Here is a 22,590-nt window from a genome sequence, read left to right on the forward strand (position 1 = left end):
ACTTCAGGTAATAAGTCCCAGTGCATCTCAGAACTTTGAATTCTCTCCCCATTTAAATAATAGTCTGCCCATTTATTTCTTCTGCCAAAGTGCATGACCACACACTTTCCAACATTGATAACTTGTTAGCCTTTATGGCTGCTCACAAATTCTAGTGTACATATTTTTTTTATTTTCATGTTCATGTCTGCAAGAAAATGAATCTCAATGTAGTAGATGGTGACGTATACATATTTTGATAATAAATTTACTTTGACTTTGACTTCAAGCCAAAAGCTGCTATTTTGTGTAGACTTTCATATCCTGCTCTTGTTGTAAAGTTTCACTTTGATGTGTGGTGACTAGTGAGATGTGGGCAGGTTTTAATTACAGTAAGTTCTGTGTTACCATTGGTTTCCCATCGCCCTTTGCAGTCATTAACTGCTGTGCACTAGCTCACTTTTATTCATTGACTCTGGGTACTCCCTTGTACTTCACTCTGGACGCATGTGCAATGATTGCTTCTAGCATCATTAACTTTCTCAAGTGCTGATCATTCTCCGATCTTTGCATCAATGAACATGCTACAAAAGCTGCTGCTAGTTGACCAGTTGCTCGTAACTAAGGTTGACGTACTTCCACTCTAGTCTTGTGGCTTCTGAGGCAGGAACTTGAACTCAGACAGGGAAGATACTGGCTGATGAGTAGTATGTGAATTGGTCTGACTTCTCCTTTGTCTGCTCCCAGTGCATGGCCTTGAGTATCTCAATACTATCCTGAATGTTCCTTCTCCCCACTGTGCATTCGTGGACTAGAAATTCCCGGGAGCCAGTGGGGACTGAAAGAGGCCCTTCGGCCAAACTCATCCAGGTTGACAAAGTTTCTTAACTCAGCTCACTCCATTTGCCTGTGTTAGCCAAAATCCTTCTAAGCCTTTCCTATTCATATACCTCTACAAATGTGCTTTAATGTTGTAATTCTACGTGCCTCTAGCACTTCAATAGCTTCTTGATTAGTAGTGCTGTGAAAGGTTATAGGGAGAAACAGGAGAATAGGGTTGAGAGGGACAATAAATCAGCCTTGATGGAATGGGAGAGCAGACGATGGGCCGATTGGTCTTGTGCCTTGTGGTCTTCCTCTTGCAACTTCTTTCGTGTATTCACTGCCCTCTGTCTGAAGATGTTGCCTCTCATGTCCCCGTTAAATCTTTCCCCTTTCACTTTAAACCTGAATTACAGTCTCTTTTGCTTTGTAAAATAAATGTGACTGTACACCTTATCTATGCCCCTCATGATTTTATCTATAAGATCACCTTAGCCTCCTATGCTCCAGGAGAAGAAAGTTCCAGCCTCTCCTTATAAGTCAGATCCTCCAATCCTGGTAATAATGAGGATATTGCAATCCCATCATAGGGGCCTTGAGCACATCCCGAGTAACACACCAAAATGCTGGAAGAACTCTTCAGGTAAGGCAGCATCAATAGAAAGAACATCCTTGCATCTTTCCACCAGGTAATTTATTCTCATAACAGTGCTTAGAATAAAGTAACACACATAAAAGTTGCTGGTGAACGCAGCAGGCCAGGCAGCATCTCTAGGAAGAGGTGCAGTCGACGTTTCAGGCCAAGAGCCTTCGTCAGAACTAACTGAAGGAAGAGTGAGTAAGGGATTTGAAAGTTGGAGGGGGAGGGGGAGATCCAAAATGATAGGAGAAGACAGGAGGGGGAGGGATGGAGCCAAGAGCTGGACAGGTGATAGGCAAAAGGGATACGAGAGGATCCATCCCTCCCCCTCCTGTCTTCTCCTATCATTTTGGATCTCCCCCTCCCCCTCCAACTTTCAAATCCCTTACTCACTCTTCCTTCAGTTAGTCCTGATGAAGGGTCTCGGCCTGAAACGTCGACTGCACCTCTTCCTAGAGATGCTGCCTGGCCTGCTGCGTTCACCAGCAACTTTTATGTGTGTTGCTTGAATTTCCAGCATCTGCAGAATTCCTTTTGTTTGCTTAGAATAAAATGTCTATTTTGGGTGTCTAATGAACTGTTGTCATTTCCACACTGAACTAATTCCATAATCTTTTGACTCACTCTCAAGGACTCTACAATTCATATTCTCAGTATTATTTATTTTCTTTTTTTTTTGTATTTGCACAATTGACCTTCTTTTGCACATTGGTTGTTTGTCAGTCTTTGTAGTTTTTCATTGATTCGATTGTATTTCCTTGTTCTACCATGAACGCCTGCAAAAATGAATCTCCGGGTAGCATATACATACTTTGATAATAAATTTACTCTGTCTTTAACTTCAGTCGGTCAATATCTATGATTATGCCAGTGCCTAAGAAGAATAGTGTGAGCTGCCTTACTGACTATCATCCAGTAGCACTCTGATCTACTGTGATAAAATGCTTTGAGAGATTGGTCACGGCTAGGATCACCTCTTGCCTCTGCAAGGACCTGGACCCACTGCAATTTGCTAACGATCAACACTGCTACACCTTATGGGTGCTCAAATGTATCTATAAATTTGCTGATGATACAACCTTTGTTGGTAGAATCTCAGAAGGAGATGAGTGGGTGTACAGGAGCAAGGTATACCAGCTAGTTGAGTAGTGCTGAGCAATAATCTTGCACTCAATATTAGTAAGATGAAAAAGCTGATTGTGGACATCAGGAAGGGTAAGGTGAGGGAACACAAACCAATCCTCATAGAGAGATCGGAAGTGGAGAGTGAGCAATCTCAGGTTCCTGGCTGTCAAGACTTCTGAGGATCTAACCAGGTCCCAACATATCGATGCAGCTATAAAGAAGGCAAGACAGTGACTATATTTCATTAGGAGTTTGAAAAGATTTGGTTTGTCACCTAAAACACTCAAACTTCCATTGATGTATCGTGGAGAGCAGACTGACAGGCTGCATCACTGTTAGGTATTGGGGGGGGGGGGGCTACTGCACAGGACCGAAAGAAGCTTACATAAAGTTGTCAAATTAGTCAGCTCCATCTTGGGTACTGGCCTCCATAGTACCCAAGACATCTTCAAGGAGCGGTGCCTCAGAAAGGCAGTGTCCATTATTAAGATCCCCAATCACCCAGGACATGCCCTCTTATTGTTACCATCAAGAAGGAGGTGCAGAAGCCTGAAGGCACACACTCAGTGATTCAGGAACAGCTTCTTTCCGTCTGCCATCCAATTCTGAAATGGACGTTGAATTACCTCACTTTTTTATATTATTTTTAATCTATTAAATTAATATACATTTTACTGTAATTGATTTACTTATTTATTTTTTCTTTCTATATTATCATGCATTGCATTACACTGCTGCTGCTAAGTTAGCAAATTTTACAATACATGCCGGTGAGAATAATCCTGATTCTGATTCTGAAAATAATTGTGCTAATATTGTCATACTGACTTTAAGATTGGTTGCGGTTGTCATTATGAAGCAGATTTTCCTGTGGCCCCCATAGTGGGATATTCCTTTATGCCCTCTTGTAGGAAAATCCATGCAATACCTGCGCTGCCTTTACTTCCGAATGAAAGATGAGGTTTTTAAAGGATCCAGGCCATTCTCATCAGTTCCACTCGAGGAGTTTTTAAAGAAGGAATTTGGGGAAAATACCAAAATGACAGATGTTATAAAACCCAAGTGAGTAAACTGTTACATCTGTTGGGTTATTAATTAAACCTTGTTGTCATTTTGTTTGTCTATCTATTATTTAAAAATCGTACTATTTAATGTAAGCAACAGGAACAAGTGTCACCTGAAATTGTCCCACCATTTAAAAAGATGACAGCTGATCATCAATATCAGCTCCTCTGTCCCATCTGCTCTCCATACAGATGCAGATTCATTTATTTATCACGTGTACATAAATACACACAGTGAATTGCATCATCTGCGTTAACAACCAATCCAATCTAAGGATGTGCTGGGGGCAGCCCACAAGTGTCGCCACACATTCTGACACCCAGAACAAACACAAGCAACAATAACAATAACAATAACAATAGCAACACAACAACAGCAAACTGTCCCCTTTCCTCCCCCCCACACGCCCTGATACTCTGATCTTCTGATCCTCTGATATGCTTCATTCAAAAAACTATTGATCTCGACTATGAAAACATTCAATGACCAAGCATCCACTGCCTTTGGACATAGAGAATCCCTACGATTCACACCCTTTAAGAGAAGACATTTCACCTCATCTCGTTGCTAGATAGTTGGACTGCTACCCTGAGTGTCCCAGAGTAGTCTTTCTAGATAATAGATTACAAAGGATTTCAGATATGCATTAGCTAAGTAGCTCAGTCAGCCCAACCAGTCCATTGGTACTCCACTCCTGCCGCCTCATCCTGACTTCCCTCAGTCAAGCCTATTTCCTTCAGATCTACTTCTCCAATCTCCCCTACATGCACCAACATTACTCATCTCAACCACTCCCTGTGGGTTTGAGTCCAATCACTGTTAGGGGAAAGTAGCTTTTTCTGAATTTCCTCTTGGATCTCTTGGTGATTCTTACATTGTCTGCCTCTCATTATAGTGTCACTGTCATACAGTGGAAGTAGCCCTTCAACCCACCAGTGGCACACCAATCTTGAGCCACTCAACTACATTAATCCTACCTTATTCCCATTTGTTATTCTCCCAATGTTCTCAACTCTCCCCAGGTTCTACCACTCACACACGGGGGAGTTATGTAGCTAATTAATCTACTGCAACATATAAAATGCTAGAGGAACTCTGCAGGTCAGGCACATCTATGGAGGGGAATAAATAGCCGATATTTTGGACAGAGACCCTTCAACAAGACTAAGAAGAAAGAGGGCAGAAGCCGGAATAAGAAACTGAGGGGTATGGGGACGAGTGCAAGCTGGCAAATGATAGGTGAGACCAGGTAAGGTGGAAGGTGGGTGGGCAGGGGAGGGGGGATGAATTAAGAAGCTGGGAGTGGATCGATGGAAGAGGTAAAGGACTGAAGAAGAAGGAATCTGATGAGCAGCGAGTAGATCATGGGAGGAAGGGAAGGAGGAGGAGCACCAAGGCGAGGTGAGGAGAAGAAAAGGAATGAGAAGGTAACCACAATGGGGAGTGGGAAAATATCTGAAGTTACAGAAATCGAAGTGAACGTCATCAGGTTGGTGGCTATCCAGACAAAATATGAGGTGATACTCCTCTTACTTGAGTTTGGCATCATCATGGCAGTAGGGGAGGACATGTCAGAATGAGAATGGGAAGTCAAATTGAAACGGCTAGCATTCTACCGATCTTTAGGACATGGAATGAAACAGGGGCACCCTAAGGAAAGCCATGTGGGCTCTACACAGCATAGAACCGATCGTAATTGATTCAGTATTCACAATCAATACCTTTCCTAATTTCAAAGCCACTTTCAGCTCAAGAGAAGAGAAAAAGAACCTTTTACCAAAACCTTGTCAACAGTCATGTAGATTTAATTGTGACTGTTTTACATTATTTCAACTGCAGGAAAAAATAGGCCCATTTTACTTGAGCTTTCCTTTTAAACACTCCCCTCAGCACAGGAATAAATCCAGTGAATTTAACAAGATAAAAGCTCTGCATCCACTTTGTACATGTGGTCTCACCTTTAGTTTGCTTTTGTATTAATATGTTGGGGTTTCACTGTGTCCTGGGTGCCATCTGGGTGAAGTTTGCTATGACTGCTTGGGTTTCGGCCACTGTAAATTGCCTATTGTGTGTAGGTGTATGGTAGAATATGGGGATATACAGTACCTAGGCAGAATTGGGGGTGGCATGGTAGCATAGCATGTTAGCATAATGCTGTTACAGCACTAAGAAAATACAAGATTCAAGATTGTTTAATGTCACTTCCAGTACACAAATGTAAAGGAGAAGGAAATAATTGTTACTCTGGATTCGATGCAGCACAAAAAAATACAATAAGACAAAGAACACAATTTTAATAAAAGAGCACAATAAATATAAATACAGAAGAGAGCTTACGTACATAGATTGATTATCTGTCCATTAAGTGACACTTGGCACAGAAATGTGTGTGCATATGGTATCTGAGAGGAAATGTTAAAGTAGTGGTGGTTGGAGTTTTGGAGGGGTGGGTTACTGGGTGCTGATCAGCCATAACTACTTGGAGAAAGTAACTACTTTTGAGTTTAGTGGTCCTGGTGTGGATGCTACGTAGCCTCCTCCCTGAAAGGAGTGGGATAAACCTTCTATGAGCAGGGTGGATCGCTAACCAGGATTTAATTACCGTTGTTATCTGTAAGGAGTTTGTATGTTCTGCCTGTGACCATGTGGGTTTCCTTCAGGTGCTCCATTTTCCTCCCACAGTCCAAAGACATGGGTTAGTTGATCAGATCGGCATTAAGGGGTGGTGTGGGCCAAAAAGGCCTGTGACCATGCTATATTCTTAAATAAAAAATAAATAAAAGGTGAATAACAGTGTCTGTTAAAATAATGTTAGATTGGAGGTCTGATATCTGATGCAGACTTGTGCTGGAGGGCCTGCCTTTATTCTGTGATTTATTTATGATTCTATATCATTATTAGAGAGATCTTGCTGAGTGACAATTACCTGCAACATTTCTTATAACCCTGACTATAAGCAACAACAATGCTTTGGGCTGGCCTAAGACAACGATTTTCCTATATTAAACCGTGTATTGGGGGATTTTTTGCTTATTTGTTTTCTCCACATACTCCTTTGCCTCACCTGCTGATAGAGTCATGGTGACTGGAACCCTGTCAGACCGACACCCTGCCGAACTCCATCTGTTTCGTAACTATGACCCACCTGAGCTGCAGCGTGACCCACCGTACCAGCGGACTGCGGAGTTCCAGACTCTCACACAGCCTAAAGGTAAGGAGAAATGTTTCAGTGCCTGGATGTTAAGGTGTGCATTTATTTTGGTGATGCTATGAAGATCAAAGCTTTTGAGTGTGTGTGTGTGTGTGTGTGTGTGTGTGTGTGTGTATGTATGTGTATATATATATTCCAGTTAATTGCAACACATCGGAATTAAATGCACCCAGTGACCTGACCTCCATAGCCGCCTGCGCCAACAAATTCCACAGATTTATTACATTCTGAGTAAAGAAATTCCTCCTCATCTCTGTTTTAAATGGACATCCCTCTATTTTGAGGCTGTGCCCTCTGATCCCAGACTCCCCCACCAAAGGAAACATCCCCTTCACATCCACTCTAGGCCTTTCAACACTAGATAAGTTTCAATGAGATTTCCCTCCCCCCACCCTTCTAAATTCCAGTAAGTACAAGGCCAAAGTCTTCAGTCACTGCTCATATAGATAACCCTTTCATTTCCAGGATCATTCTCATGAATCTCCTCTGAAGGATGTCAGCACAACCTTTCTTAAATAAGGGGCCCAAAACTGCTCACAATACTCTGAGTGAGGCCTCACCAGTACCTCATGAAGCCTCAGCATTATCCTGGCTTTTATATATGTACTCTTGAAATGAGTGCTAACATTGCATTGGCCTTCCTCACTACTGATTCAACCTGCAAATTAACCTTTAGGGAATCCAGCACGATATCTCCCAAATGACTTCGCACCGTGGATTTTTACATTTTCTTCCCCTTTAGAGAATAGTGTATATTTTTATTCCTTCTGTCTAAGTGCATAACCATAGACTTTCTGGTACTGTAGGCCATCTGCCACCTTTTTGTCTGTTCTCCTAATCTGTCTAAGCCTTTCTACAACCTCTCTGCTTCCTCAACACTACCTGCCCCTCCAGCTATCTTTGTATCATCCACAAACAAGGCCACAATGCCGTCAATTACTTCATCCAAAATGTTGATATACAACGTAAAAAGAAGCAGTTCCAACACAGACCCCTGTGGAACACTACTAGTTACTGGCCTCCATTCGGAAAAGGCTCCCTTTATTCCCACTTTTTGCCTCTTGCCAATCAGCCTATGCTTAATCATGCTAGTATTTTTCCTGTAATGCCCTGGGCTTTTACCTTTTTTAGCAGCCTCATGTGCAATACCTTGTCAGAGGCCTTCTGAAACTCCAAGTACCCAAAATTCAGCGATTCTCTTTTGTCTATCCTATTTGTTATTTTTTCAAAGAACTGTAACAAATTTGTCAGGCAAGATTTTCCCGTAAGGAAGCCATGCTGACTAAGGCCTATTTTGTCATGTGCCTCCAAGTGCCCAAAACCACATCCTTAACAATCGCCTCCAATGTCTTCCCAACCACTGAGGTCAGGCTAACTGGCCTATAATTTCCTTTCTTCTGCCTCCCTCCCTTCTTGAAGAATGGAGTGACATTTACAATTTTCCATTCCACTGGAACCATGCCAGAATCTATTGATTTTTGAGAGATCATTACTAATGCCTCCACAATCTCTTCAGCTAACTCTTTTAGAACTCTTTGGTGTAGTCCATCAGACCCAGGCGACTTAACTACCTTCAGACCTTTCAGTTTCCCAAACACTATCTGCCTAGTAATAGCAACTCCACTCACTTCTGCCTTTTGACACTCTCAAAATTCCAGCATACTACTAGCGTCTTCTACAGTGAAGACTGATGCAAAATACTATTCAGTTCATCTTATATTTCCTTGTCCCCCATTACTATCTCTCCAGCATCATTTTCCAGAGGTCTACTATCTACTCTCGTCTCTCTTTTACTCTTTATATATCTGAAATAACTTTTATTTCTCCTCTTCCCCCCTACAGTGCACCCTACTCCATTTAGTTATCTCTCTGTCATGTAACAGTTGCTGTTGGCCCTGTATCGGACTTCAAGCAGACTTGATGGGCCGAATGGCCTAATTATGCTCTTATCTTTTATGGTCTCGTGTGTCCCCATGTGAAGACCAACCAGCATAAAATCCAACAACTTGTTTTACTGTGCCACATAAGCACAGAAAACCATGTCATGCCTCTATAGAGATATGACGAGGAGCAGTACAAGTTTTATGGATTATTCACCTATCAACAGTGGAAAGGCCTGGCAGGACTCCCAGGTGTTCAATTGTTCCTTTGGCTTCAACAATTCAAATTGCAATTAGTCCTACAGGATGATTTCTATATATATAGTGTCTGTGCGTGTGTTTGTTTTAAATACACAATCCCTTCCAGATGTAAGACTGTCTAAGTATGTGTGTTGCAATGGGGATGGAATTTCCTTAGGCTTTGGCTTAGGAATGTACAACATGCTGGAAATTTTGTCGGTAATGATATCCAAGACTGGTTGCTTCCTTTTTCACATTTGACTGCATGGATTGGTAGTTTCTCTGAGCCTTGCTTGTGTGAGATTGGTTTCTTCCCGAGTGTCAGCCTCCTCGGGTAGCTGGATATTGCAGCATGTGCCGTTAAATTTATTATTTTTATGACCAGATCCACAGCAAACCAGGAAGGTTTCATGTTTGCTTTCTGGTGTGAGTATTCTGTCCTGGCTGAACTACATCTTTGTCAGTACAGACTAGGCACCAAATACTGGACTTTGTTCCATCTGAAATTCTGCATTTAGTTTCGAGCACAGTATTGACGGAGAAATTTATTAGCCTTGAGCTAAGTGTAGCAGAGAAGCAAGAGATTGATACTTGGTTTAAAGGGTTAGATTTTGAGGGCAGGTACTATTTTATTTATTTTTTGCTGGGTGTATTTGGAGGTGGTTGTTGAGTTCCCAGGACTGTAACAAGTTATTGCATGAAAGAGAATATTAGACTGAGTCTTTTGATAAAACATTTGCAGGTTCGGATTCAGGCTCCGAGGATTAAAGTAGTTAGGTCATTGTGCTTTTATCTGGAGGCCTGGATCTTTTGATCCCACTGTATGCAGCAATTTAAATTCAATCAATTAAATAAATTTGGAATTAATAAAAAAGATTTAAAAAATAAAGTTTAGCCATATTTGTTAAACGTACATCAAAATATTGAAATATACTGCGAAATGTGTCTTTTGTGTCATTAACCAATGTAATCTGAAGATGTGCTGAGAGAAACCCGCAGTGTCATTGTGCTTGTGGTGTCCTTACCGATTTGTTATTCAGTCGGAGAAAACACTCAGAGGCCACGTTTTTGCTCGATCAATTCTTTATTTAATTTGATCCGAGGAGAGGTAACCACCATACGCTTCTGCAGCGTCTGGCAACCAGCTCTGCCTAGCACGAGTACAAGGTTACCTTTATATCCAGAAAAAAAGATTTCAGTTAGCACCTGTTTCCCCTGTCCATGCTTACGACGGTTTTGTGGTTAGCAATTTCATCATGGTCACAATAGCTTCACGTGCAGAGGTACAGGTCAGTAAGCACCTCTATTCTAAGAAATGAGCATGCAGTTGCAACATCCTAACCATGCCCGGTTCTGTTGCCTAGTTCGCGCCCCACTATATTTTCCAGGTCACATACACCATTTAACCCTTCCTATCCTGTACTCTAACCCCCTTTTCACCTACACATTACCTCCTATTATCATGTCAACGATAACCACCAGTATCATGGAAATCCTCAGGTATCGGTTCAAGCAGCTCACCGGCTTCTACAGGGTTCTTCACTACCATCATTTGTTTTGCCGGCGTTAAGTCCCCTAGGGAGGCCATCATTTGGTTCAGAACACACTTTACTACGGCAATACAGACAAAGATTCCTATGATAGCCGTTAGTGCATAGATGGCACCATTAATCAACCAGTCCTTCCATGCTCCTAATCCCCAGTTTCCCCATCCTCCCCAGTCTGTTCCTTCCTTAATTGATCCTAATTGTTCATCTATTTGGTTCACATAGTGTGTTATGTTTGTAGTGACATCGTCCAGGCCCATTATGCATTGATTGGTCTTTTACGATAGCACTTACCCCACCTTCCCTCGCAAGGAGATAATCAAAGGCAGAACGGTTCTGCACGGAGAAGAGGCGTAGTTGGCTAAGATTGTCTGTTATGAGCTTTAATGCCCCCTGGGTAGCATTTCCAAGACTTGTGAGGCCACAAACTAAGTAGTTCCTATTGTGGGCTGCCATGACTGCTCCAGAAGCCCCTAGGGACAAAAAGCCGGCCGCCCCATACCCAGCCACTTGTCCCGGGGTGAGGGTAGTCAGTTTCCGGTAGTCCGCGCAGAACTCTTGGGAAACCTCTCTCTTAAGTCTTGCAGATGGCGGTGCCAGGGGCCCCCAGGCCCCTGGGCAGGGAACCACAGTGGGGAAGAAGGTGCCATAGGCCACTGAGGAAGGATAGGGGTATTCCAGGAAATTGGTGGCCGTGCCATTGTAGAAGAAGAAATACCCCTGAGAAGTGTACAAGGTTTCAGTACATCCCTTGGCTGTCATCAGATACCCATGGTCCTTCCAGGCACTTGGGCTTTTACCGGGAGGACAGGAGGCCCATTTGGTACCCTCGATGTAGTCCGGGCAGGGGAACAGGTGGTTGTAGACTCGGAGGTGTATGCAGTTTCCTTCTCCGCATAGAAGGTGTTCTCCCTGGGACGGGGACACACAATTCGACTTACTACAGGTACAGGTGACGCTCTGCCCTTCGTTTGAGGGGCGACACTGCCTTCTTTCGTGAGGGGTGTGCAGGCAAAAATGTCGGAGCATCCCCACCCTGTCCCGTTGTAACAGTTCTCATATCCTGGGCCTCCCCACAGGGGTTCGGCGTTGCCCTCCCACCAGAGGTCTCCCTTTAACCATTCCGTACTGTAACGGTGGTCACTACTTGTCCATGTAATGTTAACCGGAGGAAGTAGACAGTCCGCCACAGGGGCCTTGCTGGGGTCATAGGTGAGTTTCACCCTTCTTTCCTTAGGCGGGGTACTGTCGTGGGGGGCGCACTGGAAAGGTTGGTAGGTGCAGTCTCAGTGTGGGAAGATAGTGAATAGGGAGGAGACACTCGTGGGGGGAGGATAACAGACGAAAGTGGTTCCAAATAATCGTCTATGTACCTTTTGAAAGTAATTTTCACTGATATATCCCAAGGGGAGGGGGGCTTCCAATCGGTGAAACCCCAATTCCTTTTTTTTCTCAAGGTGCTCCTCTTTGAGCCCACTAAGGATGTTGAGGTCTCTTTTAGGGCTCCCCGGGAACACCTTCCTTTATAGGACTTGTTTTCTAGTTGGTTCTCCATTCGGTTCCTTCTGCATTCAAAATCAAACCTGCAGTTTCGGTACCGACAAGGGAGGACCCAAGAGTTCCTTCCGTCCAGGACCAGCCCAGTGGTCCGATTGCTTGAGCTTTCCGGTACAGTAGTTGATCTTGGTAATGTTCCGTTCCCCTAATTCATCATCCCCGTCACCCTCACACATCAGAACATCCTGACTGCAGAGATGATATACCCTATTTTCCCGCTCTGTATCGGAGGTATGTACTCATCCCCGATCCTACCCATAGTTCTTACTATCCCTAAAAGGATGCAAACAATCAAAGTTATCCTACCTTCCATCCCCCCGGGCATGGTTTTAGGGCTGTGGCACTCCAAAAAGACAAAGTTCAATCATACACAGGGGACAATCGTAGTACAATTATCAGTACTCTTTTAGTCCTTCATAGTTCCTGGTGATTCTGGGTCCCAGCGTTTGCAGTCGCTCAGATGGATCCAGCGCTCTTGTCCTTCCACCTTGACTGCTGAAGGTGTCTGCAGGAGGACCTGGTGCGGTCCCTTCCACCGAGGTCCCAACTTTGGTCTTTCCCAGTCTCGGATCAGCACCCAGTCGCCAGGTTCGGGGTTAGGCCAGTCGCTGTCGTTTGCTCCCTCCTTATAGGCTTCCACAACCTGAGTATGGAGGAACTTCAAAGAGAGAGTTAATTGCCTACAATAGTCCTGTAATTCTTGTCCCATTACTTGTAAGTCCACTACAGGAGGGGGAGGTCTGCCACTGTCCCAGGGAGTCCTACCAGGTCGTCCATAAACTATCTCTGCTGCGGTTAGTCCTGTCCCAATCTGGGGAGTGATCCGCATATGATATAATGCCAGCGGAAGCACTTTCAACCAGTTCTGTCCGGTCTCTAGGGTTAGTTTAGTCAATTTATCCTTTAGTATCCCATTAGCCCTTTCCACCAGTCCTGCCACTACAGGGTGGTGGGAGCAATGGAACTGCTGGTCTATCTTCAGTAATTCACAGAGTTCCTTATTGATCTTCCAGTGAAGTGCGGCCCATTGTCTGAAGACAAGCGGCAGGGGATTCCAAATCGTGGTATGATGTCTTTCACTAGTATCTTAACCACCGTACTTGCTTTGTTATTGGTGGTCAGAAAAGCCTCTATCCACCTGCTGAACACATCTACTATCACCAAGCAATATTTGAAACAGTGTACTCGAGGCAGCTCAATAAAGTCCATTTGTAACACTTCAAAAGGCCCTCCCGGAAGTGGAGTCTGACCTATTTCGCATTTGATAGATTTTCCAGGGTTTACCTGCTGGCAGGTTAGGCATTGCCTGGCTCTATCCTTTGCTGTCTTCTGCATGTTAGGGCTCCACCAGGTTCTTAGCAATATTGCACACATTCCCTCCTTGCCCAGATGTGTATCAGTGTGCAGTTTATCGACAAGAAGGGGTAACCATGCATCTGGGGCACATATTTGTCCCGCCGGTGTCTGCCAGAGACGCGTTACAGAGTCTTGAACGCAATTGTGGTCGCGCCACAGGTCAATTTCAGCCTCGGGGCGTCCCCCTGGGGCTGCAAAATGGTGGATATGTCAGGACCATTAGGGGGCCTGCGTGGTAGCAATGCACGCTGTTCTGTGCTCACTTCCCAGGGGCCAAGTAGGGACCCCTCTTTCGCTGCTGCATCGGCGCGGGAGTTACCCTAGGTCTCCGAGGCGGCGTCTGTTAAATGGGCAGCGCATTTGTTAATTGCCAATTTGGAGGGCAACAGTATGGCTTTAAGTAAGTTGGAGATATAATCAGAATTGGCAGTAGGTTTGCCCATTGAGGTCTGGAATCCGCGCTGCGCTGAGAGGGACCTGAAGTCATGGGCGACGCCAAAGGCATAGCGGGAGTCCGTATATATATTTGCGCTGACTCCGGAGGCTAAAATGCAAGCCCTGGTAAGGGCAAACAATTCCGCCTTCTGGGCCGAAATGGGAGGTTTAAGGGCCGCTGCTTCTAAGGTCTGGGAGGGGGATGTCACAGCATAGCCAGCCACCTGGTCGCCTGCAGGGGAGATTGAAGAGGATCCGTCCACGAAAAGAGTAAGGTCAGGGTTGGGTAGTGCATGGTCAGAAAGGTCAGGTCGGGGGGAGGTAAGAAAGTAGTTAAGTTCTATGCAAGAGTGAGGGGGGTTGGTTAGGAGTGTCGGTGGCTCCTCTAAAAAGGACGCTGGACTGATAGCAGAGCAATATTCAGAAGTAAGGAGAGGGTTCTGAAGGAGGGCAATCTGGTATCGATTAAGGCAGGCCTGGGTAAGATGTCAGGTACTGTGTGTAGTGAGCAGCGCTGTAATCATGTGGGAGGTATAAACTGTTACTGGCTGCTGAAGGGTGATATTAGCAGCTGCCGTGACCATGCTGTAGATGGCGGGTAATGCTTTAGTACACGGGGCAAAGCCCTGGGCCACTGGGTCCAAGGCTACGGAATAGTAGGCAACCGGATGGCGTTGGTCTCCGTGTGTTTGTGTCAAAACCGCTGTTGCACAGTCTTAAGTGGGAATTGTCAGGTCAACGGAGGCCAGTCATTCCCGGAATCATGATCAAAGTTAGAGTTGGAGTCTGGATCATCAGGTCCCTGGGGGTCCAGGGTGGACCATTGCCCAACAGCCCTTCAGTTGGCAAGCCACCGCGTTGCGCTTTGGCCGGGGCTTTGGGACTGGAATCTGGGAGTGCTGTGTGGTCCGCGAGCAAGTTCGGGTAGCAACATAGTCCGAAAATTGTGGGGTACCTGATCTGTCATTAGTAATAGTCCCGGGAAGTATGGAGGATGCCGGGACGGGGGCCGTCAAGGGGGTTGATGTTGGGGTAGGAGAATAGTGGGGTGGTTTCGAGACCTGACCTGAAGGATCTGGTAAACCGGGTGGGGGAGGGAGTGGGATTTCTGCAGGGGCGGAAGGAACTATTACACTCTCGTTGTCGGTTTCTTCGCCGGTGTCAAATAAAATCTGCAGTCCGGACATATCCAAAGGTGCACCTTTCCCAGTTGATTTAATTTGTTGTTTATCAGATAATTCACATAAGGCCTTTAAAACCACATATGGTCAGACCTGGCCCTGATCATCAGTAACAGGGATGGTTCGGGTTTTTTTTTGGGCATTTTCTTCCCAGGATGTCTGTCTGGAATGCTCGTTTAATCTGTCCACACATCAAAGTTGCTGGTGAACGCAGCAGGCCAAGCAGCATCTGTAGGAAGAGGTGCAGTCGATGTTTCAGGCCGAGACCCTTCGTCAGGACTAACTGAAGGAAGAGTGAGTAAGGGATTTGAAAGTTGGAGGGGGAGGGGGAGATCCAAAATGGTAGGAGAAGACAGGAGGGGGAGGGATAGAGCCAAGAGCTGGACAGGTGATAGGCAAAAGGGGATACGAGAGGATCATGGGACAGGAGGTCCGGGAAGAAAGACAAGCGGGGGGGGACCCAGAGGATGGGCAAGGGGTATATTCAGAGGGACAGAGGGAGAAAAAGTAGAGTGAGAGAAAGAATGTGTGCATAAAAATGAGTAACAGATGGGGTACGAGGGGGATGTGAGGCCTTAGCGGAAGTTAGAGAAGTCGATGTTCATGCCATCAGGTTGGAGGCTACCCAGACGGAATATAAGGTGTTGTTCCTCCAACCTGAGTGTGGCTTCATCTTTACAGTAGAGGAGGCCGTGGATAGACATATCAGAATGGGAATGGGATGTGGAATTAAAATGTGTGGCCACTGGGAGATCCTGCTTTCTCTGGCGGACAGAGCGTAGATGTTCAGCAAAGTGGTCTCCCAGTCTGCGTCGGGTCTCGCCAATATATAAAAGGCCACATCGGGAGCACCGGACGCAGTATTTCACCCCAGTCGACTCAAAGGTGAAGTGTTGCCTCACCTGGAAGGACTGTTTGGGGCCCTGAATGGTGGTAAGGGAGGAAGTGTAAGGGCATGTGTAGCACTTGTTCCGCTTACAGGGATAAGTGCCAGGAGGGAGATCAGTGGGGAGGGATGGGGGGGACGAATGGACAAGCGAATTGTGTAGGGAGCGATCCCTGCGGAATGCAGAGAGAGGCGGGGAGGGAAAGATGTGCTTAGTGGTGGGATCCCGTTGGAGGTGGCGGAAGTTACGGAGAATAATATGTTGGACCCGGAGGCTGGTGGGGTGGTTACGGAGAATAATATGTTGGACTCGGAGGCTGATGGGGTGATACGGAGAATAATATGTTGGACCCGGAGGCTGGTGGAGTGGTTACGGAGAATAATATGTTGGACCCGGAGTACGGAGAATAATATGTTGGACCCGGAGTACGGAGAATAATATGTTGGACCCAGAGGATTTAATCTGTCCACTACTTTTACCCACTTTGTAATCAAATCTTTCCAATATTGAGAGCAATTTTGCTTCCAAACTTCAGTCACTGCTTTTTTGCATTTCTCTAGGTCCCAAGTTCACCCCAATGGCCAATTCCGCCCCCCCCAATCTTTTATTTAAGGGCACACTAAGACGTCTTAGATTCTTTTCTAGCTCCGGATTCTCCTTACACATCTTTCCGAGTGGGGTGGTAATGTCCCCCTTATCCAAAGTCTGACCCATGTTTATCACTTTACTCCCGCAGCCACTTCAAGGTCCTGACCTTTGCGTGGGGGATTTCCCCTCTTGACAACCGGTCTAAGGCTGGATGCAGTTTGAGTGAAATATCACCCGCCCCTCCCTGATTCTTTTACTGCAGTACTCGTGTGCGAGGCGACCCTAACTCAGTCACACGTAGAAAAGCGAGATTTCCACTAGTTCACAAGTGTACCCAAAACGTTTTTACAGCATCCGGATAGACTGCAGGGGAGAGCCACTTCCCCTGTGTTTGGCCAAACGTCTGCTCTGCTCTGTGCTGATTAATTTAATCTACACGCCCTGTCTCCTCCTACACCAATTAGAATGGTTACCAGCTTCAAAATGTAATAGGTTACTGCCACTAACCTGCGGACCAATTTGCTGTAACACACTTAAAGAAAAAAAAATGTAATAGATCACTACCAATGATCCGCTGTCCAATTTATTAGCACCGGCAGGCTTTAATACTCACAATACTTCATCGGGGATTCTAACCCCTCATTGAGGTCCCGGACCTCCAAAACAAATCCTCCGCGCAGCCCCTGGCCTCGGAGTCCCCGACTCCCTGTTTTTCAGACACTATTTCTCTGCGCGTCGGCCCCTGGCCTCGGAGTCCCTGACTCCCTGTTTTTCAGACACTTTCTCATACAGATTCTCTTATCAGAAATCAATCAACGTTAAAACCACTTACCCTCGTGGCCTCTACCGACTGTGGTCTGTGGAGTCCGCTGAGCAGCTCAGCAGGAACCCTAAGGGGAACAAGCAATCAAAGGAGACCGTGAGAGGACCAGGGGAAGGTCACCCCGTGGGCCCATCCGTCTCAGCGGCGTCCAGTGGATCGCTAGTTCACTAACACCAGGGTCGCTGGAGGCTCCCGTTGGGACTCCTGGCTGGCTTGCCAAATTGTCCTTACCGATTCATTATTCAGTTGGAGAAAACACTCAGAGGCCACGTTTTTGCTCGATCAATTCTTTATTTAATTTGATCCGAGGAGAGGTAACCACCATACGCTTCTGCAGCATCTGGCAATCAGCTCTGCCTAGCACGAGTACAAGGTTACATTTATATCCAGAAAAAAAGGTTTCAGTTAGCACCTGTTTCCCCTGTCCATGCTTATGATGGTTTTGTAGTTAGCAATTTCATCATGGTCACAATAGCTTCACGTGCAGAGGTACAGGTCAGAAAGCGCCTCTATTCTAAGAAATGAGCATGCAGTTGCAACATCCTAACCGTGCCCGGTTCTGTTGTCTAGTTCCCGCCCCTGCTATATTTTCCAAGTCACGTACACCATTTAACCCTTCCTATCCCGTACTCTAACCCCCTTTTAACTTGCACAGTGGTGCCAACTTAGCAAGCGCACAATTTACTAACCCTAACTCATATGTGTTTGGAATATGGGAGGAAACCAGAGCACGCGGAGAAAACCCACGCAATCACAGGGAAAATGTACAAACTCCTCAAAGACAGTGGTAAGTATTGAACCCTGACTGCTGGTACTATAAAGCATTACACTAGTTGCTATGCTACTGTGCTGCCCTATTAGAGTACACTCTGAAAGCCATCTTGTTCAGTATATTTCAGAGAAGGAAATCTGTCCATCATTACCTGGTCTGGTATAAACATGACTCCAAACCCATCTGTCGTTTGGGGATGAACAATATAACTCCATGATCCAATGCTTGCTTTTTCGAAAATCCTGATGGTTTGACATTTCAAACATAAAAGAAAACAGAACAGTACAGCACAGGAACTGGCCTTTTGGCCCACAATGTTGTGCTGAACCAATTAAATTAGTAATCAAGTGGCCAGCTAAACTAATAATTTCTGCCTACACAGTGCCCATGTCCTTCCATTTCCCTCATATTCATGTGCCTATCTAAAAGTCTCATTGTATCATTGTACAATTACAATGCAAATGATTGCTTATCAGTTTCCAAAGCATCTCCCTTAAGTGTCCTTCTGCAGTGAAATTGGCATCCTATAGTCTAGAGACAATGGTATCTGATTACTGCAAGGTGATTAAATGTAATTTTTTTCCCCAAGACTGAATGTCATGTGAATATCATTACATATATAGGAGCTCATTTGTATGTATGGGGTGTCCATAAGTCAGGTCTTTGTAACCCAGGGAGGGCCTATTTGGCATGAACCAGAACTGGGGCTGGGAACACTGGGAATCAGGAATCTTGCTGGCCAGAGCTGTGTTGTAGAATACTTGAATATTTCTAGCTCCCTTTAAGCTCAACAGGTTAACTGGAATATTAATTAATTTACTGCATAGCATGTCAAAAAATTGAAATACAAGTGCATTTGGAAACATCCAATAGTCTGGAAAATCAATTTAATGTTGTTGATTATTGGAGTTTTACTGTTCCAGCCAAGGCAGACATCTCAAGAAGGCATCCTTCATTAAAGACCTTCAGGATCTTCACCATCCAGGACATGCCCCCTTCTTATTATTACCATCAGAGAGCAGCTACAGCAGCCTGATAACCCACACTCAGTGTTTTGGAAATAGCTTCTTCCCCTCTGCCATCAGATTTCTGAGCCCTTAAACACTACCACTCTATTCCTCTTTTGCATTATTTATTTTAGTTTTTATTGTAAGTTATAGTATTTTTACGTCTTGCACTGTACTGCTACCACAAAATAGGTTGCACAATATATGTCAGCAATAATAAACCTGATTATGATTCACATCCTTTGGGGGGAGAAAGAGACACACACGTCCTTCAGGATATGAAAGCTTCAGAGAGCATGCAGAGGATATTAACCAGGCCTTGAGGGCATACCTTCTGAAGATAGGTTAAGTGAGCTAGGACTTTTCTCTTTGGAGTGAATGATGAGAGTTGGCTTGATAGTGGTGTACAACATGATAAGAGGCATAGATCAAGTGACTTGATCTATCAAGTGAAAGCCAGTGACTTTTTCCCAGGGTGGAAATAGCAAATACAAGGAAGATATAATTTTAAGGTGATTGGAGGAAAGTATAGAGCAGGGGCTGTCAACCTTTTTTTTGATGCCATGGACCAATACCGTTAACTGAGAGTCTGTCCACCATAGGTTGGGAATACCTGGTATAGGGGAATGTCTCTGTTCTTTACACAGAGAGTAGTGGGTGCATGGAACACAGTGAGTAATCAACCCTGTTAGTTGAAAGGTTACAAATTTTAGCAAAAGTAACTTATAATCAAGAATATTAAGTTACATACTTCTTTACTGTTGCTTTTCTTCAAACCAGACCAGCTGGTGTGGCGAGCAGCTCGAAGCAGTGGAGCAGCCCCGACCTACTTCCGACCAATGGGCCGCTTCCTAGATGGGGGGCTGCTCTCAAATAATCCAACACTGGACGCCTTGACTGAAATTCATGAATACAATCAGAATCTGAAAAGAAAGGTATGTTTCACAAAATGTTGGAGGAACTCAGAAATTCAGGCAGAAAGTATGGAAGGTAATAAACAGTCGATGATTCAGGCTGATATTCCTGAAGAAGCGTCTTGGCCCAAAACATTGACTGTTTATTCCCCTCCAGAAATGTTGCCTGACCTGCTGGGTTTTTCCAGTATTTTGTATGTATTGCTCCAGATGTGTATTTTGATGCACTTGGTATTTAAATACCTACTGCCAACATGAAAATTGACTGAACTAATTCCAGGAGGCTGATTTCAGACATTTACTGTTGATTCAAGGCCCTGACCAAAAGATTTGGTTGGTGCTGGAAATACTCAGTAGGTCAGCTCCTGTCTGTGGGAAGAGAAACAGGGTTAATGTTTCTGATTAAAGTTGAAGGTTTTTTTTCTGTTTTTATTGTGATAGAGGCTAAGGGGGGTGCTTAGAGAAATTTATAAAATCATGAGGGCGTCATCAAGGTTGATAGTTCCAGGGTAAAGAAGTCAGAAATAGAGGACATAGCTTTAAGTTGAGAGAGGAAGGGTTTCAAGGGCAAAAACACGAAGAGATTCTGGAAATTTTGAGTAACGCACACACAGAATGTTGAGGGAAATCAGCAAGTCTGGAGGGGAATGAACAGTTGATGTTTTGGGCCAAGACCTTTCAAGACTTCAAGGGAATCTGATGGGCAACTTTTTCCATACAGAGAGCGGTATTTATATGGGGCTAGTTGCCAGTGCAAGTGGTAGAGGTGGGTACAATGATGGCATCTAAAAGACAATTGGTCAGGTATGGAAGGGTGGATAGGAAAGGTTTAGAGGGATATGGGCCAAATGCAGAAATATGGAACGAGCTCAGTAAGGAAACTTGATCATCAGGGACAAGTTGGTCTGAAGAGCCTGTTTTCCATAATATATGGCTAAATGACTCTGTAACTCTTTCCCCGCTAACTGTCTGCCCAGAGGGAGGAAGGAATATGTGGTATAGTACAAAGAAGCTTGAGGACATGCATTTGGAGCAGACAGAGGAGAAAGTAGACCAATTCACAAACTACTCATTAGCCACTACCTTCCCCATTTGACTTTGAGATCCCAGCTCAGAATCCACAAGACTAGAGTGGAAATACTTATCTTTAGAAGAGGAATAATGTACCATGGAGCCTTGGTTTAGAGCAGGGGTTCCAAACCTGGGGCCCATGGGCCCCTTGCTTAATGGTGTTGGTCCATGGCATAAAAAAGGATGGGGACCTCTGGTTTAGAGAGATATGGGCCAAACACAGGTGAAATCAAGTTTATGTTCAAGTCAATTATCATTCAACCATACACATGTATACAGCTAAAGGAGACAGTGTTCGTCCGGGGCCAAGATGCAAACGCAGTACCTACAGTCACACACAGCTCATATAGTTACAATAGCACATACAGTCCCAGAAATCATATTAGCACAAGTCCCTGTGTGGCATGGCTGAAGAGTGATTGTGCATGAGATGTAGTTGTGAAACCACGTTTCAGCAAGAACAGGCACGGAACAATTCCTCATCTCATCCTGGGTCAGCCACAGATGAAACCAAAAGGGAATAGCTGAGGTAGGCAACTTGGTTGGCGTGGACTATTTCTGTGCTGTATAATTCTGTGACTCTGTTTACAGTTTTCTTTTGAGTTTTATTTGGAAGTTGCAATGTTAGGCAGAAAAGTAATCCCAACCAAGGGGAATCCTGTCCTTGGTTTACCCTTTTATTGCACAAGGCAGAAATATGATAACATTTTAATAACCCTTTGAACAAGAATTGCATATAGATATTAGGATAATATATCTAAGAGGATAATCACAGTGGCTTAAGACAGCTAGATTGCTGTGCTGCTATTAATACATTGAATGTGACTTATTTTGCCTATAGCAAAGTCATAAAGTCAGTAATAATTTGCTGAGTTCAAGTATGAAGTGTACTGTATTTTAAAAATACAAGAGATTCTATAGAATATGAAAATGTGCTGGCATTGGAGAGGGTCTAGAGGAGGTTTATGGGAATATTCTTGGGAATGTAGGAGATAAACATACTGTGTGAGGAGTGCTTGATGGCTCTGGACCTGCCCTTACTGGAGTTTAGAACAATGAGGAGGAATCTCATTGAAACCTGTCAAATATTGAAAGGCTTAGATAGAGTGGATGTGGAGAGGATGTTTCCTATAGTGGATGAGTCTAGGACCAGAGGGCACAGCCTTAGAATAGAAGGATGTCCTTTTAGAACAGAGATGAGGAGGATTTCTTTAATCAAAGGGTGGTGAACCTTTGGAATTCATTGCCTGAGATAGTTGTGGAGGCCAAGTCATTGGGTACATTTAAACCAAAGGTTGATAGGTTCTTGATTAGTAAGGCAGGCAAAGGTTATGGGGTGAAGGAGGAGAATGAATCAGACATGATGGAATGTGCAAGCAAGTCAATGGGCCAAATGGCCTGATTCTGCTCCTATGTTTTGTGGTTTTAAATTTCCGGAGGAACTCAGCAAGTCAACCAGCATCTATGGAGGGGAATGAACAATTGACATT

At 44.6% G+C, this 22,590-nt stretch overlaps 1 protein-coding gene across 3 annotated transcripts in view; it reads left to right on the forward strand.

The window, feature by feature from the left end:
* The window catches only part of pla2g6 (phospholipase A2, group VI (cytosolic, calcium-independent)), a 139,877-nt gene that overhangs the window by 99,546 nt on the left and 17,741 nt on the right, over positions 1 to 22,590 (forward strand). For all 3 annotated transcript variants that reach the window (XM_063062429.1, XM_063062430.1, XM_063062431.1), the window contains exons 12-14: positions 3,478 to 3,628; positions 6,706 to 6,842; positions 19,896 to 20,050. In XM_063062429.1, the coding sequence (XP_062918499.1) occupies positions 3,478 to 3,628; positions 6,706 to 6,842; positions 19,896 to 20,050 (443 nt within the window). The remainder of the gene's footprint in view (positions 1 to 3,477; positions 3,629 to 6,705; positions 6,843 to 19,895; positions 20,051 to 22,590) is intronic.

This window comes from Mobula hypostoma, chromosome 11 (genome assembly GCF_963921235.1).
Source record: "Mobula hypostoma chromosome 11, sMobHyp1.1, whole genome shotgun sequence".
NCBI classification, from domain to species: Eukaryota; Metazoa; Chordata; class Chondrichthyes; order Myliobatiformes; family Myliobatidae; genus Mobula; species Mobula hypostoma.